This window comes from Brassica napus, chromosome C2 (assembly GCF_020379485.1).
Source record: "Brassica napus cultivar Da-Ae chromosome C2, Da-Ae, whole genome shotgun sequence".
NCBI classification, from domain to species: Eukaryota; Viridiplantae; Streptophyta; class Magnoliopsida; order Brassicales; family Brassicaceae; genus Brassica; species Brassica napus.
This window is the reverse complement of record NC_063445.1, coordinates 53,310,266-53,338,096: the sequence shown is the minus strand read 5'-3', so window position 1 is coordinate 53,338,096 and position 27,831 is coordinate 53,310,266. Positions and strand designations below refer to the sequence as shown.

At 35.4% G+C, this 27,831-nt stretch overlaps 2 protein-coding genes and 1 pseudogene across 3 annotated transcripts; 2 read left to right on the top strand and 1 right to left on the bottom strand.

The window, feature by feature from the left end:
• The first annotated feature begins 330 nt into the window (after window positions 1–330).
• On the top strand, window positions 331–11,093 carry LOC106382504. 2 transcript variants are annotated; one of them, XM_048748407.1, is made up of 3 exons: window positions 338–802; window positions 1,119–1,183; window positions 1,445–11,093. In XM_048748407.1, the coding sequence occupies exon 3, from the start codon at window positions 5,116–5,118 to the stop codon at window positions 6,343–6,345; it is 1,230 nt and encodes a 409-aa protein (XP_048604364.1). In that variant the 5' UTR covers window positions 338–802; window positions 1,119–1,183; window positions 1,445–5,115; the 3' UTR covers window positions 6,346–11,093. The 2 variants fall into 2 exon arrangements, with proteins under 2 accessions (XP_048604365.1, XP_048604364.1); XM_048748408.1 differs by lacking the exon at window positions 1,119–1,183 and having other exon boundaries at window positions 331–802.
• An 11,710-nt stretch (window positions 11,094–22,803) lies between these two features.
• On the top strand, window positions 22,804–25,628 carry LOC106378873 (annotated as a pseudogene).
• A 440-nt stretch (window positions 25,629–26,068) lies between these two features.
• Window positions 26,069–27,817, bottom strand: LOC106378874 (DNA-directed RNA polymerase III subunit rpc5-like). The gene is made up of 8 exons (XM_013818931.1): window positions 27,587–27,817; window positions 27,436–27,504; window positions 27,276–27,326; window positions 26,897–26,965; window positions 26,681–26,797; window positions 26,295–26,401; window positions 26,164–26,217; window positions 26,069–26,072 (listed from the first exon to the last, which is right to left on the bottom strand). The coding sequence occupies exons 1-8, from the start codon at window positions 27,815–27,817 to the stop codon at window positions 26,069–26,071; spliced, it is 702 nt and encodes a 233-aa protein (XP_013674385.1).
• Between the last annotated feature and the right edge of the window lie 14 nt (window positions 27,818–27,831).

Below are 27,831 nucleotides of genomic sequence, written 5' to 3'. Positions count from 1 at the left end.
TTGTTGTTGGTTGTAGGAGTGTGCCTCCATGACCCGCTGAGCTTTGTGGAAGCAGTACGGCCTGATCTATTCAAATATAAGAAAGGGGTTGTCCGAATGGGGACTCAGGGAATATGCGTCGGCCACAGGCTCATGGATCAAGCCCTCAAGCGGTCTTATTATATAAATTGTAATCTTCACAGAAAAAGAAAGAATCATAGATGGAACATGAGGAATGAACAATACATGGGTGAGATTTTCACCAATATCTGTGGCGTGGACAATAAATGTAGACAAAGTTTTGGAATATATCAAAGTTTTGGTGGTGAAGCTTAATTCGAATCTTAATTCAAGGTCTGTATTTGAACTGTATAAATACAAAACTTAGGTAAAAAAACATAACAACTAAAACTATTTATCTTTTTCTCTTTTAGTCTAGGTTGTTGGCAAAGCTATAAAATTTCAGACTAAGACCATGATTATCCATGATCCTTAGTGGAGTTTTTAAAGGAAATAACTGATTTAATTAAATCAAAACTAATTAAAAAAGTAGATTACCGATCCTTAAATTGTGACTTTGGAGACCGATCTTTAGCGTAGTTTTTCAACCACGTGTCAGCAAAGCAGCAAACCTTTTTTTCTTTTTTTCTTTTTTTCTCACAGCATTCTCTGGTCGTCGCCGTCTCTGTTACTCCCGTCGTCGACCCAAAACGCCGTCGAAGCTGATTGGTGGACCAGTCGCAGCCGATCTCGGAGCGATTCAGAGCTCTCTTCTCTCTTCGCAACTTGAAAGGCCCCAGACCTCGCACCGCTCTAATCCTTGGTTAGTTCAATCTCTGCTGCTCTCGAAACCAAAAAAGTTTGTTACTTTATGTAGAACGTTTGAGGATAGTCTTTGAGTAGTATGAAATCAAAGTAAAGGATTGATTTTTTTAAGTAAAGATTGAAGCTTTGGTTCATGAAGAAGATTTTTTAAGTAAGGATTGAAACAGTTCCTGCTCTAGAGTCTGTTCTTAATGATATGTATTTGCATCCAATAGTATGCCATGAGTTGAGTATATAGTTGATTAAGTCAAAATCCTATTTCTTCTGTATAAGAATACGGTTTTTGATTGTTTGTTCATATAATATAACAACAGGCAGCAGAAGCTCTTGCAGCCTTAGTTTAGCTCTTCGAAAAGCAAACAATACGTGAGACTGTGAGGTTAGTGTGCAAAACTTGATATCATCTTCTTAAAAATGAGTGTCTTGGTCTATGTTTCATGTTCTCTGTCTTTGGTCTATGTGTCTTTGTATGTTTCATGGTTCATGTTTCTGTTTCATGTTTCATGTTTCATGTTTCATGTTTCTGTTGCATGTTTCATGTTTCATGTTCTCTTGTATGTTCTGTTTTATTATGAAAACGAGTTTCTATGTTCATGTTCAAGCTGGATAAGAATCTTATTGTATCTTTTTCTGTATGCAGAGAGACAAAGGCTTCTGCTTGGATTCCACAACAATGACGTTGTCCGTATGTGTGCAAGAGAAGTCACGACATTTTACTGCTAGGACTTGCAACTGCATCATAATTGTTCTTGATGCCATAAAGCCAATAACTCACAAGCGTCTCATTAAAGCCAATAATCTACATGCCCTGTATCTATGCAGTCAACAAGATCGATCAAATCACTCTCGAGGAACTTGAGATTTTGGATAAACTTCCTTATTACTGTCCTATCAGGTAAAGACTATGAATTCTCCAGGCCTGAATCGTTCTAAATCAGAATCGAATATATTTGTTTGCGGGGGTTCAAATTGAAATGACTTTTTTGGTAAACCGTGGACTTGCAAGATGTGTTCGGGAGGTTCATGTTTGATACAACGTTAGTTATAGAAACCGAGGATCGAAAGAGGCAAATTTATTTATTTTTATTTTTTTAAGAAACCCAAATTAAGAAACTACCTTGTAGCTCAAAAATTAGGTGATTCTTAACTAAGGTCCTTAGTTCAATTTATTAATTTAATAGTCATCAAAGTGTACTTAAGAAACCATGTGGGGTCCTAGGGATAAACATGCTCTAATATATTTGATAACATCAACAATAATTATAAAAAGTTAAATAGAATTACTAGATTATTGAGACTTGAGAGCGAGAAAAGAGAAGCACAACGCATAAGGATTTAAAAATGGAAAGTTTACTTAAATATACAAAATTTTAGGACAATTGATAAGAACCATACAAATCTTTTTTTTATTACTCGCAATTTTTAAATACCAAGCGTGCTCTTTTTTTTACGTTATGAGAAAAAACATATTTACAGGAATGCCATTACTTTTCGCTGCCACATAAGCAAAAACCCGGCGCCACGTAGGAATTATGTTCCGTGTTTTCATTAAGCCAGCCGTAATTCGCTACATACCTCGTTACGACTGATTTATATCTACATGTCGGCTGAATAAACAAACGTGGCTAAGTTAAGAGGAAAATGCTGACTTAAGAACATAAGTCAGCCGGACGGTACGGCTGAATTACAAAAATATGGCTGATTTATGAGATAAAGGCTGACTTACAGACAAAGGTTACGGCTGACTTATACATCGGCGGTTTGTTTTCTGGAAAATTTGGCTGAGTTGTAACTAAGAGACGGATGAGTTATGTTTCCCCGGATGAGTTAATGAATATCGACTGGCTGAGTTATATAATTTACGGCTGACTAATGTGATGTTGTTACGGCTGAGTTTATGATTAGTCGGCCGTAATAGGATGGATTAACAGTAAACTCAGCTCGGTTACGGCTGACTTATTAGCGAAAGATTAATTACTAGAATATCATTCGTTTGACGGCTGATCTATGTGACGATACGGCTGATTTATCGTTTTTCATCCTAATACGGCTGATTAAGGATCAAAAGATTAATTACTGAAATATTTCCATGGTTCGACTGACTTACATTGTAAATGAGAGCTGATATACGGAGGCTGAGTTATATATTTGTTTGTTGGCTGATTAACCGATTTTTCATGTCATCCGCCATGTCATCAACTCGGATTTGCCATGTCATTGCTAATGAACTACTTTACAACTAGGTTTGTCTGTATGTTCATCTTTTTTCTTCATCTTCTTTATCTATCTATATATCTATCTTCTTCATCTTATTCTTCATCTTTCTCCGAGATCTTATGGATCCGGTAATTATTGTTTATGGTAACTGGATTAAGAAAACAAATATGTATTCAACGCCGACAGTAGAGAGTGTAGAATTCTGCATTTAAATGAGAAAACAAAACATGAAGAATTCGCAAAGTCTGTACTCGATGATTACAGATTGAATGAATTGAGAACAACAGATTGAATTCGCAACAACAGATATGTATTTAACGAACGACACTCCACCAGTTTACGGAGAACAAGGATGACGAAATGAATCGGAATGACAGAGCAAGAGAGACGATGAAAAGAATTGGGTTTTAATGTTTTGTATTACGGCTGGGTTTTGGGTTTTAATGTTTTATATTACGAATGAGTTATATAAACATGTTACGATTATATTGGGTTTTCTTGATTAGTAAAATGGCTGAGGTATGGATTTTAATATTTTCGTATTACGACTGAGTTATCGTTAATTTCTGCCTTATTTAACTTTTTAAACTCCTCGTGATTATCGTCTCCATGTTATAAATGGCCTCGATATTAGTTCTGAGCCGTCAAATCAAGAAAGACGAAACGTCCCATTATTATAAGGCGTTTAATATTATAAAAAGGAATACCGTGAATGTTAAATCAGTTTTTAAATACTAAAGTATCGTCTCGATGTTATAAAAGCCTCGATATTAGTTCTGAGCCGTATTTTCCACACTTAGCCGTCCCAAAGTATCAATCCTAAATCTCGATGGGCCACGATAAAACCCAAAATATTAACGGCTGAGTTATGTTAATATTAATGGCTGAGTTATATTATGAGTTAAATGATAAAGTATTACCGTCTCGATCTCTACGAAGGCGTCGATGTTATATTAACCAACATGGCTGAGTTATGTCAAATATCATTGCTTAGTTATATGAACGTTACTTAATGGATTATTTCCCGATACTTGAATTGCCTTAAGAGATTCAGGCGTTAGTGGTCGAACGTGTGGCTGTTAACTCCTTCACAGATCTCTATGGCCTAAGAGCATCGTGCAAGATGATGAAGGCATTAGCAGAGCAGAGCAGGGTAAACCATTTTTACGATGTGTTATCCGTTCCCAGGAGACTCAATATGCCTCCTGAGTTGTTTAAAACTTGCTACGCAGAGAGAAATCCAAGCATGAAGAGTGTACAGTTTTTCTTCACATTTAACCTTCAGGAAGAAGGACTTGCTTTCATGAAGCTTGCAGCGGATGAAAGATATGAGCGTGCTGTGTATACATACGCAATGACTAGAAAAATATTTTGGGGGTGATGAGGAGTATTTTGCTCGTTTTACGAGGGAATCAGTTGTCAGGATCGGGAAACTAGTTCGATCTCTAAAATGGGGATGGGGTTTGTCGCACAGTGACGAGTTTCTGGCAAAGAGGGACGAGTTCATTTCAACAGTTGTTCCTTCGTTCTATAGTTGCCAATGTGTTCATGTTATGGAGCAAGATTGGGTCTTGGGGTACATTGAAAACAGTAAGGGTGACAAAATGTGTAACCGCTGTTTCTGGATCAAAGAGTTGGGGCTCTTCTTCCGTGAGTATGAACCGATGAGCGTGATTATGGACACAAGGGAGTGGGGAAGATGTATTCTATCAGAATCTTTTCTCTTTGTATGTTCTTTGCTGTGACATTATTTCGGCTGGTTTATATTTTACATTATGGTTGGGTTGTTGTCTTTTAATTACGGCTGATTTTTGTAAAAAGGGTTCTCTTCAATTGCGGCTGAGTTTTAATTTCATAATGACTGAGATATTTTGTTGGAGTGTTATTAAATACGACATAACTGGGTTAATTAAATACGACATGGCTGGGTTAATTAAATACGTGATAGCCGAGTTATTGTTACTTAAAGGCTGAGGTAATGTTAACTTTTTGGCTGAGTTTTGTAAAAAAATCCAAGATACAGACTCGGAATCCGCCATGTCAACAAACTCCTTGCCATGTCATCACTAACGAACGAAATTTATAACTTGCTTTATGAGACTGTTCATGTTCTTCTTCATCTTAGTTATCTATCGTCTTCATCTTTCTCAGTTGGTTATGGATCTGATAATTATTGTTTCCGGTAACTGGATTAAGAAAAACAAATATGTATTCAACGTCGATAGTAGAGGGTGTAAAGTTCTTCATTTAGATGAGAAAACAACACATGAAGATTTCGCAAAGTCTGTTCTCGATGATTACGGATTGAATGATTTGAAGGATCATATTCAGCTTAGCTACATGTTCTCGAATAAAGCATTGAAAATGATGGCGCATGACACTACACCAGTTTACGTGTCCAATACTCGACAATTTCAAGGTTTTCTAAGCCTGAAGAAAATCGAACAACTACGTCTCTGTGTGGAGATTACGGAGAACAGAGCAAGAGAGAAGAGTAAAACATTTTTGAGCTTTAGCTCAGAAGCAGAAGCAGAAGCTTCAGTAGTTGAGTCCAGAGACGAAAATTACAGTGGGAGTTACGATGGTTGCAGTTTGGAGAAGGAACAAGAGGACAATGAGAATGACTGCTCTAGTAATGTCGAAGGAGAAAAACATGACGTAGTCGGAGAAGATGAAATAGGCGAAGAAAACGAAGAAAACGAAGAAGATGATGAATTTGAAAGCCGATTTGATATGTTCGACGATTCAGACGGTGCGTCATCTGAAGATGATAATTTCAGCTCATACAGTGAGTCTCCTACAGATGACGAAGATTCACCAACGCTACCTCCCAAGAAGAGATATCAGAACTTCTCAATGAGCAGATCTAAAGGGAATCTGGAGGTTCTAAGTTTGGAGATGTCGTCGATAGACATTGCGGTAGGTCAACGATACGATAGTAAAGACGATTTGGAGAGACGACTGAAACTTCTTACAGTGAGGTATAAATTTGATTTTGATGTAGAAACATCAACCCTGACATCATACGTTGTTAAGTGTTGGGTTGATGGATGTCTTTGGAGAGTTCGTGCTTCTACCCAAGGAGAATCCAAGGCGTTTTATGTTCGTATTTACGATTCGAAGCATACATGTTCCTGCACAGAGCGCTCTAATCGATCTCGGCAAGCAACACCAGATATTTTAGGTATGTTGTACAAGAACTTTCTCGGCGACGTTAGTCCGGCCGTTCGCCCTACGAGCGTCGGAATAGATATCACTAAGCAGTTTGGTATAAAGGTAATTACTTTGTTGTGGCTAATTTGTTTTAACGACACGGCTGAGTAATGTCAAATGTACAGGCTGACATAATCATACAATTCGGCTGGGTTACTATATATTTAGATGAAGCCGAGTTATAGTAAAATAGGGTTGAGTTATTCAGTACGTTATGGCTGTCTTAATTACTTGATGCGGCTGAGTAATGAGGATCGTTTTTTCATTTGACCAGATGGATTATTGAAAATCACCGGTCGCTGAAATTTGCAAGGGAAATCGATGAGGGAACACCTGAGTGTGGGTTTGAAAGCTTGCCTTCTTACTTATACATGATAAGAAGGGCAAATCCGAGTACAATTACGCGTCTTCAAATCGATGAGCTTCGAAGATTCATGTATGTGTTTCTTGCCTTTGGTGCGAGCGTTAATGGGTTTCCTTTCATGCACAAAGTTGTTGTAGTCGACGGTACGTTTCTCAATGGTAAATATAAAGGGACGCTACTCACAGCACTAGGTCAGGACGGTAACTTCCAGATATTTCCAATAGCCTTTGCAGTGGTTGACACAGAAAATGATGATTCGTGGCATTGGTTTTTTACGTAACTAAAACTTCTGATTCCTGACGATGAGGGTCTTGCGATAATCTCGGACAAGCATAACTCGATAGGGAAAGCATTTACAAATGTGTATCCGTTGGCTGCTCGGGGAATATGCACCTACCATTTATATAAGAACATATTGGGACGGTACAAAGGAAAAGAAGCATTCCGTCTGGTGAAGAAAGCGGCGAGATATTTTAGGATGTCTGACTTTACTGCGATTTTTGAGGAGATTGAAGCGATTCATCCTGCACTCCACGGCTACCTCCAAAGAGCTGATGTCCGCCTGTGGACGCATGTTCATTTCCCGGGCGAGAGGTACAATTTGATGACTACAAACATAGCGGAATCAATGAACAGAGCATTGTCGCATGCTAGAGGTCTAAACATTGTTCGAATATTAGAATCGATACGGGTTATGATGACCAGATGGTTTGCTGAATGGAGAGAGGATGCCAGATCGCAGCCAACGACGCTTACGCGTGGTGTCGAGAAACTACTACATGTAAGTCAGTCGTAACAGTAAAAATAAGTCCGTCTTTAAAATTCATAAAATTCTTAAGTGAGCCGTTTCATAAAATTCATAAGTCACCCTTTATAATTCTTAAATCAGCCATAATATGTAATAACTCAGTCGTTTCATATTTATTCTTTTTTTGTTAATAGAGTCGTGTAACTACCGCCAGAGAATTGACGGTCCAAAGGATTGATGATCATCACACTGAAGTTAAATATGGATCTTTTAGCGAGTCTTTGAATGTTGTTAATTTGGTTGAGCGAAAGTGCACATGTCGGCGTTTCGAACGCGAGAAATTACCATGTGTACACGCAATCGCAGCTGCGGAGTACAACAATGTTTGTCGTATATCCATGTGCAGTCCTTACTATAACAGAATATTTGGTGAGCGCATACGATGAATCTATCATGCCGGCTGACTCAGCGCAACCTGTTCCAGAAATCGTGGCAAACCAACCGTGCTTCCCCCGTATATTCGTCAACAACCAGGAAGACCTAAGAAAAATAGGATGAAATCTGCTTTAGAAGTTGCACTTCAAAACAAACGTCCTAGGAAAGAACACACATGTTCTCGATGTAGACGTAGTGGCCATAATGCGAAAACTTGTCCGATGTAAGCAAGTGTTGTAGGGATTTTCATGTTTTTGAATTACGGCTGGGTTTTTGTTTTCACTTATATATATTACGGCTGGATTATGGATTTTCATGTATTTGAATTACGGCTGGGTTTTTGTTTTCATTTATATTTATTACGGCTGGATTAGAGATTTTCATGTATTTGCATTACGGCTGGGTTTCTGTTTTCAAACGCAACTGTTATAATTCCCGTCCAAAATAAGAAACGTCGCGAAGTCAATAATCGGCTGATTAATGGAAAGAATTTGTATTAGGCTGAATAAATAAGGCATTTCTCGAAGAATTATATGTTCAACTCTCTATTTTTACACAATTTCTCTCTCTATCTAAATGGAATATTTCCCTCTTCTTGAATTGCCTGAAGAAATTCAGGCGTTAGTGGTTGAACGTGTGGCCTGTAACTCCTTTCAAGATCTATATGGCCTCAAAGCATCGTCCAAGCCGATGAAAGCGTTAGCAGAGCGGTGTGGTGTATACTATTTTTACGATGTGTTATCCGTTCCCTGGGGACTCAACATGCCTTCGCAGTTGTTGAAATCTTGCTACGCTGAGAGAAATCTAAGCACACTTTATATAAAGGGTGTACAGTTCTAGTTCACATTCGGCCTTCAAGAAGAAGGCCTTTCTCTCATGAAGCGTGCATCAGATGCAGGATATGAGCGTGCTGTGTATACACACTCAATTACTCAAGCAATCTTTTTGTGTGATGGGCAATATTTTCATGGTATTCCAAAATAATGCGTTCAGAGGATAGGGAAACTAGTGCGATCTGTGGAATGGGAATGGGATTTGTGGCATTCTGACGAGTTCCGCCAAAATAGGGCGCTGTTCATTTCAAAGTTTGTTCCGTCGTTCTACAGATGCCAATGTGCAACACGTGTGGCGACAATGTCTCTGCTTGTGGCACCTTGATATGACTAATGATGACAACATGTGTGAGCGCTGTTTCTGGATCAAAGAGATTGGCATGTTTTTACGTGATTTTGAACCGATAAGCGTTATTAGAGACACAAGGAAGTGGTGAAGATGTAATCTATCGGTAACTTATCTTTTTAAGTTCTTTGCTATTTTCTTTTTAAGTTCAAATGAATGTAATGAAGGCTTAGTTATTGTTTCTTTTGGCTGATTTATTGTTCAATTACGGCTGCATTATTGTGCATTAAACACTTAAAAAAAGAGGTTCATTTACGTGCATTGCAAAACGTTCAGATTTCTTAGTTTACGTGCAGACATGTAAAACGTCAATACAAACGAACGGAAGGAGTAATAATTAGCCTCGATATTCTCATATTGTTGGCTGAGTTAAAGTAATAATTAGCCTCGATATTTTAAACACGCGCCACCATTAATCGACAACTCAGTCCAATCAAGCAAGTGGAAACGTCCCATTAATAATGAAAGTGGGTGAGTGATAATCTTCGTTGTGGTATAAACAATGCTGAGTTAGCTGAGTTACTTTACACTTTACAGCTGAGTTACTTTAGACATTACAGCTGCACGGCTGAGTTACTTTACACTTTACAACTGAGTTACTTTATACATAACGGCTGAGTTTCTAAACAATGTTATCATTTGTTTGCTTCACGGCTGAGTTTGTAAACAATGTTATCAATTGTTTGCTTCACGGCTGAGTTTCTAAACAATGTTATCATTTGTTTGCTTCACGGCTGAGATACTTTAATACGTTAAGTCTGAGTTACATAAAACATAGGCTGACTTACAAAACATTACTAAACAAAGTAGTAGTAGCAGCAAAGTAACGACATTCCAACCCCACAAACAAACACATTCCTCAAACACCAACCCTGAATCATACATTCTTCTCCTTTTCCCTCAGATGTCGTCTTCATTACTTCAATCTCTTTCTCCAACCGAGCAACGCTAAGTCTGAATTCCGAGATGTCTTTGTTCATGCCACTTATCAGTGACTTAATATCCTCAACCTCTTCAACCAAACACTCATCCGCCCATTTGAATAGTACAATCTAAGTACTACGTTACAGAACATGCGAAATAAGAATCAAAACGAACCTTATTATACCCTTTTCCGCAGCAATAATACAATCTTTCTGGATTTGTAGCGGTTCCAGATGTAGAAATGTAACAGGGTTCACCACACCAACACTGTTTCAGCATTCCTCTTTCCGCGTTCAAACAGCGTCTGTGAGAATTTTCTGAAACGCAGGATGAAGAAGACATTTTGATTCTCAAAACAATTTCAGAAACAAAATGGAATTACATGGAATTAGGGTGAGAAAGACGACATGATGAAACGGCATTGTTTCCACACGCGCCATAATTAAAATAATATTTAAATGTGTCGATATTGTAAATCCCTCGACACATGCGTCACATACTGTTAATAATTAGCCTCGATATTAGGTTTGAGCTGTATTTTCCACACACGCTATAATTAATCGACAACTAAGTCCAATCAAGCAAGTGAAAACGTCACATTAGAAATATATTATATTAACATTCACAGCTGGGTTTTGCCGTTTTACAATGGCTGAATTATGATTAATTTATTTACGGCTGAGTTTCGGTCACTTATGGCCGGGTTTATCGTAAACTAACATTCACAACTGAGTTATTTTATACGTAGAGGCTGAGTTATTATAAAGATACGTCTGAATTAAACAAACACATTATGACTGGGTTATAGTACTTAATATACAAGAAATATGAATTCGACATGTTTACATTCAAGAACCGAAATTATCAGATTCAAAATACAGACAAGGCATCACTTTCAGAAACCAAAATTGTCAGGACCAAAATCTTCAAACATGTGGACGAGATCACGCCAGACTCTTGTTAACATCCACAGAAGCTTGTCGCCTCCGATTGCCTAAGTTCCCTTCAAATAGCGCATCTGACAACGAAATAACGTTATGGCCACAAGATTAAAATGTGTCCAAACTGTCGAATTATGCCTTCGATCCCATGTGTTTTTGCGCTACAACAAAAAAAAATTACAAAACCGTTGAGAACACAGCAGAAAAATAACTCAGCAACGCTATGCTATCATTTTAAGTAGACAAACTGTTCTTACAGCGAGTTAAAGAAACTAGTGTTCCTTAAAATGATCAGGAATTGCGCGGTATGTCGGCCAATCATGAACCCAGCCTTCTGCAAGAATCGACGGGATGACGAGAGAGAGATCACTTAAAAATTTGAACCAGATAGTACTGGTTGTGTCAAGTAATTCACCCGGACCAGGGTATAGAAGAGGGAGGTTTTCACGATTTGCATAGCTTAGTATCGCATTGACACTATTCTCTAACATCGTCGAATAACCAGGAACAATCGTCATAACTTTTGATGGGGATAGAGAGTTTTTGTTTAGGTTTTTTTAGAGAGAGAAAGGTGTAAGTGAGGAGACAATATATAGAGAGGTACAGAACGTCAAACGTCTTGAGTTAAAATTTTCCAAGAGTTAAAATTTTCCAAGAGTTAAAATATATAGAGAGGTACAGAACGTCAAACGTCTTGAGTTAAAATTTTCCAAACGTCTTGAGTTAAAATTTCCCGCCAAACGTCAGGATGAAGTTACACTTCACGGCTGAGTTACAGACCACATTTACGGCTGACTTAGTAAATGGGGTTTAGGGTTTAAGGTTGCTTATTTAGGGTTTAGGTTTGCTTTTCTGGGTTTTTAAGTTTGGGATTTGGATTTATGGTGCAAAAATAGTTATAAAAACACAAATTCACGATAAATAACACAATAATAGTTTATGAGTTTTGAATTATGCTCACACCTTAAATGTATCAGTTAAGTTTATGAGTAATTGTAAGACAAGACAAACATATACCTCAAGATCATGATTGATTCTAAACTCGTAGATAGGCATGGGCGTTTGGGTACCCGTTGGCATTCGGATCGGGTTTTTTGGATTTCGGTTCTCTTTTATAACACCTCCTACGTCCCATTCTACTAAATTTGCAAGTATAGGTCGGGTTCGGATATAACACATCGGGTTCGGGTCGGTTTTGTATCACATCATAGAACCCATAAAGTAATCATATATCATTCGGATTCGGGTTATATCGGATCGGTTCGGATATACCCGAAATAAAATCTAAAATTTAAAAGTAAAACATAAGAAATATATACTCATTTATATATAATTAAGTATTTAAGGTATTTATTTAATTTTAAATACTTATTGTTAGATAACATATCAAAAAAAATATGAAATTGAATATTTGAAGTATATATTCATGTTTCATACAATTATATTGTATATTGTTTTGGATATTCGGATCGGTTTCTTCGGATATTTTATCAGATTTTTCGGATTTTTCGGTTTTTCGGGTTACCCGTTTGGGTTCGGTTAATAACACTTCGGGTTCGGAGATGTTTTGTACCACCTTACAAGACCCATTCGGATATTTTTTACATTTCGGACCGGGTATGGATCGGGTTTTTCGGTTTAGGTTCGGTTCGGATTTCGGGTTATGGATATTATGCCCGGGCCTACTCGTAGATTCAATAAAGAAGACACATTCAGTTGATAATATATTCACTTTAGATATATAATTGGAGTTTCAAATTAACATTTTAAAGTATAAACATTTATTTTTTTTTATTATAGGGTATGTTTGAGGTATGGCTGAGTTATAATATCGTAACGGCTGACTAATACTAATCGATACGGCTGAGTTATATAAACATGTTACGATTATATGGTATGTTTGGGGTAAGGTTGAGTTACGTATATACGACACGGCAGGGTTATAAAAACGATAAGACTGAGTCAAATACTTAAAAACAACATAAGTCAAGTACAAAATAACAACATAAGTTCATCATAAAACAACAACAACGTAAGTCAAGTACTTCATAACAACACATGTTCATTTAGTCATCATTTGGTCTGTCACAACATTTCCTCCTTCAGCGAGGATATCTGCTGCCATCTTCATCCGTAAACCTTGAATATTTTGATCGTTTATCCCATCAAACGTTACACCAAGTGCTAGACACTCCACAAACTTCAACGAATACACCCCACAATCGCCAACTGGGTGTTTTGTGGAGTGTATCCTTTGCTCCTCCTTCTGAATGAGAACTTCTTCCTGCTAATGGGTCAGATATTGGCAGGAATATGTACACTCAACATAGCGGGAATCATGTGCGTCAGCGGTTTAAATGAATTTAGAATTCTCTGCTCACTTTCGAGTGTTACCTCTCCAAAGATTGGATCGTAGTAATCAATATTCTCCTTCTTCAGATCCACGTGATACGCAACCCAGTGATTTCCGCCAGTTTGAAGACATCCGTACAAGTGATCAACATCTTCATACCACTTCAAGTTTGTTCGACAATGATCTGGAATCCTACCATTTATCATATCTTCATAACCATTGCCTTTGAACATGAACTGAGCGTAATCGTGAATCAAAAAACTTTGCCACCAAACGTCAACGAAGGCAATCCGCTTCGACCAGAATGGAGTGGGCTCTCGCATGGACCTTTTAATGAGGACGTTCATATACGCCACGGCATGCTACATAAATAATATTAACAAGTCAGCCGTAATCAAATATATAACTTAGCCGTTATATAATAAAAGAATATATAACTCAGCCGTAAAAATTAGATAACACAGCCGTAATAAAATAAAATAATATATAACTCAGCCGTAATAAAGACTTACATTATCAAACACCCATCCATACTCATTCTCCGGCCACAGTCTCTCATGGATGAGTATGCTGTAGAAGTCACTCTCATGATCAGCTGTTAGTACTTCTTTTTTACCTGGTGCTGCTGGTGGTTTGGGTGGAATTGCCTTGATGTGTTGCATAAGTTTCTCCAATAGTGTCGGATCAACAGGTGCTAGAGGGTCATATATTGCTGATGAAGGAGTAACATTCTTCCTCATGCACGTCGTTCCATCATGTCTTACGTTCGGAAAATCTAATGATGAAGAAACTGCCATCATTGACAACCCTTTTGGAATTAACCGAACATTTTTCTCCCGGTAGTCCTTAATTATGGCAGATCTAACCACTTCAGAATTCTCGACATCAGACTCCGGCGCGAATTCGTTCTGTTCTGCAACAACTTCGTCAGTTTTATCAGCCAATGAACTGTCTTCTACATCAGGTTGTACCTTGCATCTTGCTACACCGTCACGCGGTGGAGTCACCTTTTTGTACTTTGACCCAGCCTGTTTTTGCTTCTTTAGCTCAGCTTCTTGTTTCTTCTTTAACTCAGCCTCTTTTTTCTTAGCCTCAGCCAATTTTTTCTTAGCTTCAGCCTCTTTTTTCTTATCCTCAGCAGTTTTTTTCTTAGCCTCAGCCTTCTCCTTCCTCTTAAACGCATCATCTACCTGCGCTGCTTTTTTCTTCTCATCGGCTTCCTCACCCTTAACAATACGCTTGCGCCTGCAGCCGCGTCCATAGGCTGGATCCTTAGCAGCCTTATCATCCTTAGTAGCCTTATCATCCTTAGTAGCCTTTGAAGGAGAAACTACTACGAAATCAAGAGGCCGCATATCAGTAGCTTTATCGACACTACAAAACTCCTCATCCAAAGTCCTTTTCACCCCTGATTCCTTTTCAAGCTCCTTGGCCAAATTCTTTTTCGGTCCAAACTCCTTACCAGGAGTCGCAGCTACTAACGCTGGACTATTGACAGACTTCTGATGCGTTCAAACCACCGGTGATGCCATCGATAAAGAGTTATCTGATAATTGTGGAGAGGGGTTATCATGCTTTTCAGGAATTTTCCCAATCCCCAGATCTTTCAGACGCTCCTCCAGTAAAGCATTCACCCTGTCATCAATGGTCTTTTGGTCCATCAATGGTATGTTCCAGTCTAACTCGTAAGCTTCCAACCGTGAGTCAACCTGATCAAATTTTCTGGAAATAATATCCAGAGTACTCACAATGGTCGTTAGAGTCGCTTTGTTCTCCAACTCTAACTCTTTGCTACCTTCCTTCTCGCTATAACCCTTTCCCGTTGCATCAGCTTCAGACTCATTCTGTGTCTTAACTTTCTTCTGCTTCTTAGTGGGTGGCTCAGCTTCTGACGAAACTCCACCTTTCATTCTCTTCTTCTCATTCCCCTTCCCTTTTGCATTCCCCTGCACTTCCCACAAACCTTTCACAAATCTACCTGAATGTATGTCTGTTATCAACCTAACGAGTTGTGGGTCGTCATCTTCACCCGGCATTGAGTCCTTCAAAACCATTCTCCTCACATGCACCTGCAACACCAGGTTATAACAAAACTCAGCCTCCAAACTAACACAAAACTCAACCATCAACTAAAATAATTCAGCCGTGATTTAACACATAACTCAGCCATTAAGTAACTCCGAACTCCGAACGTACAAACGAGTTCAGAATTCTGATTTCGGGCACGATGATAACAGAGAAAACAGAGTACAACGACAGAGAGCTATTTCGACGAAGAGGAAGTTAACACAGACAATGTCGATGACGGAGAGTGGGAGTATCCTCGCGGTTCCTTCTTCGACGATTCTTCTTCGAGACGACAAAACGATGTTCTTAGTTAGTTTTTTTTTTAAACTTCGATTTAGTTATGTTGGAGAAGAGACGGTTGGTTTCTATTGTGGTTGTGATGTGTAATTTTAATTACTGATATGGATTATATGTTTAAAAATAATTTCAATTAAAAAAATTAACCAAAAACCCTTAGAGTCATTTACTATGGATGTCCAAACATTTTAGTCATTTTAAAAAGATGTTTAACACTCTAGTAATAAACCAACTTTTGTTATACATTCTGGTCATTTTCTCTTTAAAAATTAGTAAAAATCTTTGAAAACAAACGCTGGTCATATTTTGGTAATACTATTTGTGCATAATTTACATTAACAAACCACTGTTGTTCTATTCCTTATCTCAATAGAAAACACTGTCTACCATGTAGGCTACAGGTGTTGTGAATCCAGAGGAAAACCAGCTCCCACGGTTCATCTCTGATATTGTGGGCACTACGCCAGTACATACACTTTCAAGTTAAGGTTGACCTTACAATTTTACTTCCAATCATAAGACGTTTACTATTACAAACAAATGAAAAAAATTGTACTTATCTATAAAAATCTAGCCTTCTACTATGTTTTTTCGGGCAAATGTTAGCCTCATTCTTTCAATTTGCAAATAATACATTACTCAATTAAACGCTTGCTTTTATAATTATATATATTAGTTACACCAAAAACACGCACAAAATACCAACAACATACCAACAAAAATAATGGTCGAGTAGCAAGTTAAAAACGGATAGAAAATGCTTTCCCATAACTCACCCGTAAAATACATAAAAACACCAAAATGCCAAGACAATCTCAAAAACAGAAAATTTCAATACCCAAATTACTAAACTACAAAATATTTAATGACTAACATCACCAATGAACCAAATCATTGACAAATACAATTAAACAGTTAGCAACCACTTAGCAAACAATTCTAAGCAACTATGAACAAACACTATTCAGCAGCTCCGTATTGTAGCCAATCTAAGTTCAATCAACCCTCTTACTACCTGTTACATGAAAGAAATATAAAAAAAATCTGCAAATCCAACTACGCGGTTACAAGAAACGCAATCATCCCCCTTCGAACTTACACAACTTCCGACTGTAAATCTTCCAAATAAGGGTAGGTACGAATCAGATATCTCGATTTTCAAAAAAAAATTATGATGCAATTTATTTATTCTGTCTTCAATTTCCGAGTATCTAAAAAAATATAATTTACACCAGATTTTGTTTTGATCCATACAACTGAAAAAAAAAACAAAAATTATTACAAAATAATAATATTTTAGAGAATAAGAACAACAATAACATGTTACCAGTCCAAACCTAGACAATCGGTATGACAAATGCTTTTATTACAAGCAAATGACCAAATTCGTTTTTATAATTCTAGCACAATATGTATTGGTTTCGATTTTCTATTTCAACTTTCACATATAATACGTAAAATTAAACTACATTTTAAAAAAATTACGAAGACGATAATTCAAGCTATAAAAATGTGAAACTCTTAGAAAAATGTGTTAGTTATTCTTACCTTAGACTTCTTCAACTATATCAAAGTGAAATAAAATCACAAAAATAAATATAAACCATTTTTTATATATATTTTTTAATTTAAAATTAGTGTTCTTTTTTTCTAAAAAAATGTTAGTAGTCTTTCAACTCAAACCAATAAAATAAAACAATTGAATTTTATTATGTTCAATTTAGAGTAAATTTTCAAATGTTTTATAAAATTTAAATATGAAATAATTTTATTATAAACTCACCCGCCTGTAGGACGGGCCAACCCCTAATATAAACATAATTTGAAAATAAATACAACATCAAGTGAACCCAACCATGTATATTACCCTGCATACACAACACTTACTACAAAAAAAGTAGCACCGTTCATCACTCCAACTCCACCATATTTTTTTTTTTTTTGTAACTGACCAACTCCACCATATTACAATACAAATCTTGGAGAATCAGTGACAATAACAACACACCAACTTCACAAACACAGCATAACCTTTATAGATCTAGATAGAGCAACAACAACGTCTACGACCCCGTGCTTGCACCGATTATAACTTAGATTATGTATTACTATGTTAATAGACAACTACATGTAAATCATTACAAATAAAAATTAAAAAAAAAATAAATTCTTTCTTTGTGGGCTCTTTTAACATATCCAATTTTATGGAAAACAAATTATTTCTTTGTATACAAAAAACAAATAGGAGTTTTCTCCTATGCAAAGAAAGATTTTTTAAAAATATAATATTATTTTATTTTAAAAGAAAAAATTATTTTACATTTTGATATTATTATTTTCATATTTTAACTACATCTGTTTGAAAAAAAAAAACCATCAATATACTTTTTACTATTTTGTTTATTTTGATAGTTTAACTATTTCACTTTATTTTAAAAATAAAATTAAGAGAGTTAACATTGTTTTTTTACATAAATATTATACTGTATTTAATGATTATTTATTTTAAATATATCTTATTCCTTAATTTTAAATATGTTTTTATTTAAATATATAAATTTTAATAAATTTACATTTTTGTTTTCTTTAGTTAAAATATGTTAAACTGGTACAGAATGTTAATTAACCTAATAAACCGATAAACTTAAATAAAAATTGAATCAATTAACTATTAACAATTTTTTATTTGATTCGTATTGCTTTAGTTTTGCATTATCAATGTACACTTACAGTTAATTTTGATAGTATATGTATATATATATACCAAATATGATATATAAGTTGATGTAAAAATATATTTGTAATTATATTTATTTTATTTTTCACTATTGTGATATAGTTTTAATATCAAGCACCCGCCAATAGGGGTGTCAAAATGAGCTATAGCTCATGATCTGGCTCAGCTCAGCTCGTTTTTTCATGAGCACGATCTCTATATTTTAAGCTCATTTAATAAATGAGTTTAATGATCGAGCTTAAATTAGATCACGAGTTATATGAACGACTTTTGATGAACATGAGCTAACTCATGAGCTTGTTCATTTTATATTTACAATAATATATAATATATTTTATATATATTATATTTGGATTTGGATAATTTCTATTTTTATGTAAAAAAAAAGATAATTTCTATATTTATCATATTTATCTTCTAAAATTAAAATGTCAAACCAAATCTTCTTAAAAGATAATATCTATATTAATCATTTTTATCTTCTAAAATTAAAATGTAAAACATACATATAAGACACTGAAGATGAATTGGCTCAAGACTCTCACGAAGAATAGGGATTTGGATTATTGGTTTTGCTTTAATTTAATTTATATTAGGTGTTTTTTTTTTTTTTTGTCATGTGTTGGTTTTTATCTAGTATTTAATATTTATGTTTTGGATTTTTTAATATTTAAATTTTGAACAATATTATAGAAGTTATTCTATCACTATTTTATTTTATTATAATTATTTTTATTTAGATCACGAGTTAGCTCATTTAACTCACGATCTAGATGATTTGAGTTCGAGTTTACATATTGAAGTTCATATAATAAATGAGCTGAGCTGAGCTAACTCATGAAAGAGCCGAGCTCACTATGAGCTGAGCTGAGTTGAGCGAGCTAGCTCATTTTGACACCCCTACCCGCCAACGTGCAGAAAATTTAGATCTTCTAATTTTCAGTAAAGTATGAAAAAAATTCAGGTAATCAACAATGTTTTAGTTCTAGGTTAATTTCAGCTTGCCAATGTTGGGATTTATTAAATACATGTTCAACTCTATATTGTTTGATTAGTACGATATTGTCCACTTTGGGTCTTAGGCAAGCCCGTATAGTTTTACTTTTCAGTTTCTTTCCCAAAAAACCTCATACTATTAGAGTTGGCCATCCTTTTATATATTAGACTTTCTTTTGTCTAATTTTCAATGTGGAACTTTATTTGATATTTCACATTCTTCGCTTCAAACTAAGGACCACACTCATCTCATGTGTTTCTTTCTTTTGAGAATGCGCCTCCCACAATGTCTCGGTCCTTTGAGAATGACATTACATGTTCCATGATCATTTTGACTGTTTCTGCCGAACCTCTTTTATTCTTACTTGAAAAGTATTTTGGTCTTCTTGCATATCTTCGTCAACCTAGCGCTCTGATACCAATGTTGAGATTTATTAAATCCATGTCCAATTCTATATTATTTGACTAGTACGATATTGTCCACTTTGGACCTTCGGCAAGTCCACATGGTTTTACTTTTTGGTTTCCTTCCCAAAAAACCTCGTATTATTAGAGTTGGACATCTCTTTTCGTAATTGATATGTTAATGCATCATCATCAGTTCATTACTTATCAAGTTATCAGTATCGTCGTAAGAATACAAATGGGTCTACTCAATACTCAAGATTTAAGGCCTTTAAGCCTAAGAAGAACTAACTAACAAAATATGAAAGAGACCCAAGAGCCTATGATTAATTTCTTGTCGAAATCATTTCATCATAAAAACAATATTTATCACATATGAAATAGTATGATTCATACATAATAGCTCTGTTTTTTTTGTTAACGCTGTCGCAGCGGCTGAAAAACATGAACGAAATTAAGTAATTAATAGCATCGTCCTTTTAGTTTCGGTCGCCAGAAATGCCCGCGTCTTTCCACTTTTCTGGCACTAGATTTAATAAGAGCAACATTAGAGCATAATTAACCCATGCTTAATTTTTTTTTTTTTTTTTTTGGTTTTTGACTGATTAAAAACAAAATTAAAAATGAACCATTCGCGGGCCGCCACGTGTCAGTGGGGTCCGAGAACAGTGGAAACAACCGGCGCTTCCTGCGTTTAAACAAGCGCTCTGTTTCCATTTTTTTTTTTTTAAGTTAAGCACCTGGGTAAACACCCCGGTTAATACTGCTCTTAGTGTTGAGAGACTCAACCGAAATTCTCAGACAATAAAATTAATGCTAAAGAAGTAGAAATTATTGATAGCATGACATGTGTTTTGTAAACTTAGTGGAGCAACTTATATGAAGACACGTAGAGAGACTATCCTTTTTGAGTCCCTCCTACAAGGGACGACTCTCTTTCTCTTTCTTGTCTTTTATTACTATTCTATTTTTTTAATCATAAGAGCTGTATTGAGAGCTTCCCACTGCTCATGCTCTAACATCACGAATCTCATACAATTTTTAGATGCTGTATTATTAGCGTTCCATTTTAACAGCAGTAAAAAAAAAGACGACCCTATATTACATAAGATATCAAAACATATGTCAAAAATATCAAAACTAAACATTGAGAAAATATCATAAAAGAAAACATAAATAAATATGATCATATATTACATAAGATATCAAAACATATGTAAAAAATATCAAAATTAAACATTGAGAAAATATCATAAAAGAAAACAAAAACAAAAATGTTTATAGCGCTTTGTAGAACATCAGGTCTAGTTCAACACCAAAATAAAAAAAACTACCGTGGTTTTAGAATTTAACCTTTTAACATCTATTCTATTAAAATAGTAGTGTGATCCATTAATAAAATTAGGGTCCAACAATTATTTCAACCACTTATTATTGTCTGTATATAAATGTATCTAATGTTATTAAAGCACTAACCACGTTCTATTTGTCTAACAAAAACAGTATTGTTTTTCTTTCTTGAAAGCAACAGTTACGTATTTTTTTTTCTTTTTGTAACAAGAAGCAACAGTTACGTATTTCTTTCACAACAAAGTTCGATTTATTGATTTAAGGATTGACGAAGCATATAGTTGAAGAACAGAAACATAGACGATGGTCAATGAAGAATCAGAATGTGATGGTGGATTCTTATATAGCCATGTGTTATCAACAATCGGTGCCCTATTCTTAATAGGTTGCTTACTGCCATGAGTTGAACTGTTCCTAAAGAGTGTGATGGCGGGTTCTAAAAAAAAATGGTCAAATTTGTTTTGTGAAGAGAAGACGAATTCTGAAACCTACAATGGTGGTGCGACGGTGATGACGTCACTTGGTTCATGACAACCAGTAACCTAATTTCAGCATGTGTTGGACTTATTATGGTTGTAAATTTGTAATGGATTATTTCAAAACCATTTTGTAAAAGCCTTTTGGGCTTAAGCAATGAATCAAACATTGACAAAAAAAGCAATGAATCAAACATATGACAAAAAAACATTTTCTCTAAATAGCCAAACAAATACAGATAGTATCATATTTACAAAATATTAATATAAATAATTGAAAAGCTGTTAAGTTGAAATCTTAAATAATATTTATTTTTGGTTCATTATTATAAAGTAACTTTTTTGAAATTCAATTCAGTATCTATTCTATTAAATTAGGAACATGACATATATGTTATGTTTAATTATTTATTCATTCTATTAATAATAACTAACTTCATGCATTTAATTTATAACCTCCCTTTTTATTTTCTTTATTCCAGAAACCCATAACTCTAATTTATACTAACTAGAATTCACGAATACATTATATATATGAGTGAAAAATTAAGTATAAATTAGAATTCACAAAATAATTTAGAATAATGACAGTTAATTTAAAATGGGTTAATAATTATTATCTATAATAATAATTTTATGTTAAACGGCAGTTCCACTAATAATAATAAGGTATAAATATTACTTTAAAGATTTAACCATTTCAATACTCATTAATTATTTATTAATAATTATTATTTATATTATTTAATATTTATTAAATTAAACCACTAAAATAAAATCAAGCTGAAATAACAAATTATTAAATTATCAAAACCATAATGCAAGGCTAAATTATCTCAAATCCTTAAAAAATAGTTTCATTTAAAATGAAAAATTAAATCATATAAACTAAGTTTAATAAAATTATAGAAAAAGATTAAAACATACAAAAATAATTTTATTAATACATAGCGGGTTGAAAATATAAAATATTTTATTTAAATTAAAATATTAAAAATAAAATCAGTGTGAAATAAGTTTAACAATGGGTTAAATAAACAAAATCATAATACAGGTCAAAATTATTTTGAGTCTTCAAAAATTAAATCCTATTTAAAAGATCAAAAATAAGTCATATAAATAAATTTTAGATAAAATTCAAAAAAATCAAAATATATAATTTTTTAAAAATCATAATTTTCATTACGTAAAATAATTTTTTCAACAAAAATATACTCGCCCTTTGAAGTCCGATCAGAATCTAGTGTGTAAGTTAAATTAGAAAAAAAATGTAAATTTACAAAACCGAAGCGTGCCGTGTCTTTCTCTTCATTGCCTTCAATCACTTACCAAAGTCGCACTCATTATGAAATATGAACCCCCTTGATTCTCTAGGGCGCACGCACACCTCTCCCCACCTTTAATTCACTCTCTCCTCCTCAGCCTCTCGTTTGCAATCAGAGTTTCAGGTACCAAATTGTTCTTAATTTCACCTCAATTTCAAATTATTTTCATGGGTTTGATCTCAATGACTCTCCTGATACCAAAGTTTCGTCTTTTTTATTCAAAAATTCGAACTTGTGTTTTTTTTGGTTGCCATGCCTAAAGGCTGAACCTTTCTGACAGTTCTTCGAGTTCTTGACTAGTGTAGTTTCATTGTTAGCTAGATGTTTGTAATATACAGCAGTGACTTGATTTGGATTAGTTCTTCTCCAGTTGATTGCGCTTTACATACTTGTTTTGATTTAGTCCTCATGGCTAGGAAAGGAAGAGTGGATCACAAACAAACAAAGCAGAAGCAGAAAACTTCTCTGTCTGAAAAGGAACAATGGAACGCTAGTGAGACTGAGAGTGTCCTGAAACAGAATCCCCAAGATGATAAGCAGACAACAAGTATCCCAGTTTGTGAAACGTCTGAAAGAGACATGGATCATGCAGTAGATACAGACTTAGCTGGAGATAGTAGACCTCCTGGTTCTGTAACAGAAGAAGAATCTAGATACATTCCTTATGGTCATGAACACATCAACTGTCTTATGAGAAGCTTGCTTGATATTTTGAGCACCAGCAGCCCCTCTGAGAACATTGCTCTAACATACAATGCAGCTATCAGGAAACTGAGGATACCATTGAATCAGTGGATGGAAAGAAACAGGCCTTTGATAGCTTTTCTCAACTCACGAGTATATAAAGCACGTGACCTTGTTACAAAGAAGATTCGGCAAGCTTCCCCTGTTGTCTCCACATGGCTTATAGCATAGTTCTTCTTCTATCTCTGGTTTGGTTGGACTGTGCAATCAGAGGTTTTGATTCTTTCATCCGCATGGGAACAGCTTCCTTTTTTACAATCATAGTGATGTCGGTAAGAATCTCTGATCATACAATTGCCTATGTGTTTTTTCCAGTGTTCAATAACTAGGCGTTTTGTAGAGGACTCGCAAATTATTGATTTATTTTAGTTTTTGGGTTTAGTAAAAAAAAATATTTTAATAAATTATTAAAATTAGATATACAAAACTAAGGAAATTATACGATTTATACTAGCATTATTACTTAATTTAACATATTTAAACTAATTTAGATCCAGAACAATTTAAACCGATTTACAATGATTTAAACCAGTTTGAGTAAATCGATTCGGCTAGCCTAGGCGCCATCTAGACCGATTTTTAGAACCATGGTTTTTATGCATATGTACTTACAGGTTGCAACTGTTCTGGTCTCGTTGTTCATTGGATTTGTTGTTGGGTTCATCACCGTTGCTATTTCCAGTTTGGTTTTGCTATGGCTCTACGGTAGCTTTTGGACAACACTGCTCTTCCTCTTCTCCGGACGTAAACTCCTTCCTGTGAGCAGTGTTCTCAGTCTATAGTGCATGGGGTTATGTGGGATGGCTAGGTCTTCTTCTGGCTTTCAATCACGCTTTCATCTCAACCGATGCTCTCATATATTTCTTCAGTAACAAGTTAAACCAGCAGAGCACAGCTGATGGACCCAACGAGCCCTTTAATGGTCCAGGAGTGGGCATCAACTAGCGGAACAGACTTTGAGTTAACATCTGAAGAGGATGAAGTTGCTCGGTTGCTAGATTGTAATGACCACTACTCAGCTTTGGGGTTACCTCGGTATGGTGATGTTGACATGGCTTCTCTTAAACGGGAATATAGAAAAAAGGTAATGATGTTTACTTCTCTCTGCCTGTGTTAATTGCTGGATACTCATTGTGAATGGTTTGATAGGCGATGCTGGTTCATCCTGATAAGAATATGGGGAATGAGAGAGCAGCTGAAGCTTTTAAGAAACTTCAGAACGCATATGAGGTAATGATTTTATCAATTTGCATCAAGTTTTCCCCATCTCTGATCTCTCTAGCTGGCCCTCTAGGTAGTGCTTGATTCTATACAAAGGAAGTCATATGACGATGAACTAAAGAAGGAAGAACTACTAAACTACTTTAGGAGGTTTCAAAACTCTTCTCAGAAGGTATGTTTATAGTTGTCTGTGAATGAATACATCTTTGTTGCTAAAGTCTCTTTCTCTCTTTGCTTCATTCCTCAATATTATAAGTTGCTAACGTACAGGAGACTAGGGGACATGGTTTTGGAAGCTCAGAAGGTGAAGAAGAGGAAGGTTTAAGAGAGTGTAGACAAATAGCGTGTATGAAACAATGGCAGGTGCAAAGCGAGGAACAAGTGGTTCATCAGGGTAAAGAGGAGGAAACCAGAGGATGCCAAACGGGAACATGGATGAGACAATGACAGAGGAAGAGTTCTGTGAGTGGTTGCAGAACGCGGCGCAAGTTGGTATGTTTGATAATGTTGCCGAGAGCTCTCCTTCACCAAGTGCCAGTAGCACTAGTACTAGTAGTAGTAGCAGCAAGAAGAAGAAAAAAGGAAAGAAGCTCTCGGAAGGAAGCTGATTTGATAGATTCAACTTAAGTGTTCAGTTTAATACCCAAACTTGTTCCAAACAAAACAAAAACTCACTAAACCATCAAGGCAATGACAATGAGTTTCAAAAGGAGGATTTCATATGCCTTTCTTGATAGCTTTTCACTTCTTCAACAAGTTTAGCTTTTGAGTCTGTATTACTTTTGATCACATCAATTGTGTAACCTTTGGACTGAGTAGTTCAATTGTTTTAGTTTCTCTTTCTAAAAGTAGGACAATGCAAGTTCACTAGAGTTGTCTCAAAATGTTACTGAATCATAAGAGCAAGAGCATCACTGAACCCCCTTTGGGGTTCATCTTCTTAATTTTTTATTATTAAAATTTTTCTTTTTTTTTTTTATTTTTTTTTAATTTTTTTTTTTAAAAATTGACCAATCGAGGGCCGCCACGTGTTGTGGGGCCCGCGCTACAGTGATGAACTTAAGGAGAGAGGGTATCACGCAGGAGAGGCGAGACGAACCGAGTTCATCGCTTTTGCTTTTTTAATATTTTTTCTCGTAAAACGTGTGATCCTCTCTTTTAAACCTATAATGCACATGGCGTAACGGTCCTAATGGATAACAAAAATGAATCTCTCAGCATCTATTCAAAACTTTTGAAGTCATTAAAACAAACCCATCCTTAAGAGTTGCATCACCTGCGCAAACACCTGAGAGAGTCAGAGACTTTAAAAGACACTTTGGTTATAAACATATAGAAAACTGATGAAAGAGAGCTCAAAGTGAAACCTTCTGGAGTTTCTGCTGCTTTCCCCACGGCACAATGAGTTGATATAAGCGTTCCTACAATGAGATACAAGAAGACATAAAGAAAACACACACTAATTGTCTCTAGCAGTGAAAAGGAAGACAGCATATACCGGCTCATGTTGAAGTCTATAGTAGAGTTCTCACTGGCCATCATTTTGGTAAGGTATCTAGAGTGATATTCTGATTCAAGTCCATGATACTCGAGTGAAACCCAATTCTAAAAGGAATAAAGAAAGATGTAAGTATTAAATTCACAAATCCATATCTAACAACAACTCAATTAATAAACCAAAATAAACACATTTGTCTTTACTTCTTCAGGTACTGGTTTCTAATCCTTGGAAGCTTGTACTCCCTTGTTCTGTCATGAATAAAAAATGGGATGAGAATCATGAAAATGGTGGCATTAGTAGCCAAACTACTCAGTACAATCTTTGACAAAGAGAAAATAAGAAGGCTAAACTCTAGAGGAACAATGTTAGATCATGACCCCTACCTGTTTTTTTGATGTTCTGGCAGATTCTTCAGGAGCTTCTGCTTGTTTTCTTTTGGATGAAAGATACTTCATAGACGGTCGGAGCTGAGGAACAGCATGAACAGGATTCAAGTGTAACTGCGAGACCAACAACAAGTCCAGTCTTATATAAGATATCATCCACACTAGACAGTACAATGTTATCAAGCTTCGAAAAGAGGGAAATACAATCAATACCTTATCACCTGAAAGAACTCCAATAGCATAGTCCAACTTAGGAGGCGGTTTCCATGTTGTTGTCAAGGTCTACCAAATACAAGAAGAACGAATGAATGAATGAATGTTGCATTCAGGGCCATATTTGAGATTTTGAGAGGGTATAAACATTTTTTTTTTTAATATTAATTAAAAAATCGTAATTTGGAGTCTTTTCCCTATATAAAAAACACTCTAAACCAATATTTTACACCCAGATCCTACCATAGTTGCATGAAAAGATCAAGATTGGAACTAGAATCGGACCTGCTTAGTCATATGTAACTCACTTGCAAACTTTGAGTCATAGTTAGTGGAATTAACTTTGATCAAAAAAAAAAAAAAAGTTAGTGAAATTAACATCCATAGACAAATCAAGTTCCACCTCGGAGGTAGAAGGGTTCACTCTAACCTTAAAAGACACATTAACAAACAAATGATTATAACACAAAAAAAAAAATTAAATAAAAAAAAAAAACACAAAAGAATGCAACACAAAAACAAAAGGTAACAACACTCACTTCTTGGCAACGTTCATCCATTTCATACGCACGCCAAGACGGTCTTAGAGAGTATTGTAGAACATAAAGCTGTGACATCATTGAGAAATCAAAACACTTAAAACGATTAGCAAAATTATAATAGTGAAAGTAATAATAATCTCTAGCTAACCTCAGTGTTGGCACCAATAGATGGATTGTAGAACACGTCAATTTCACGAACAACAACGTCCTCTTCTTCTTCCTCAATCAACGTCGTCTTCTTGCTGACAGACTCGGAAGGAGCATCAGTTTGTGAGGGATGTACTGGAGTTGGTTCAGGTTTGGGCTTTAGTGCACGACCAGGTGCAAACCTGCGGGTCTTGGAGACATCTTTTGGTTTGTCTTCGTCCTCAAAGTCCATCTCTTTCGCTCTTG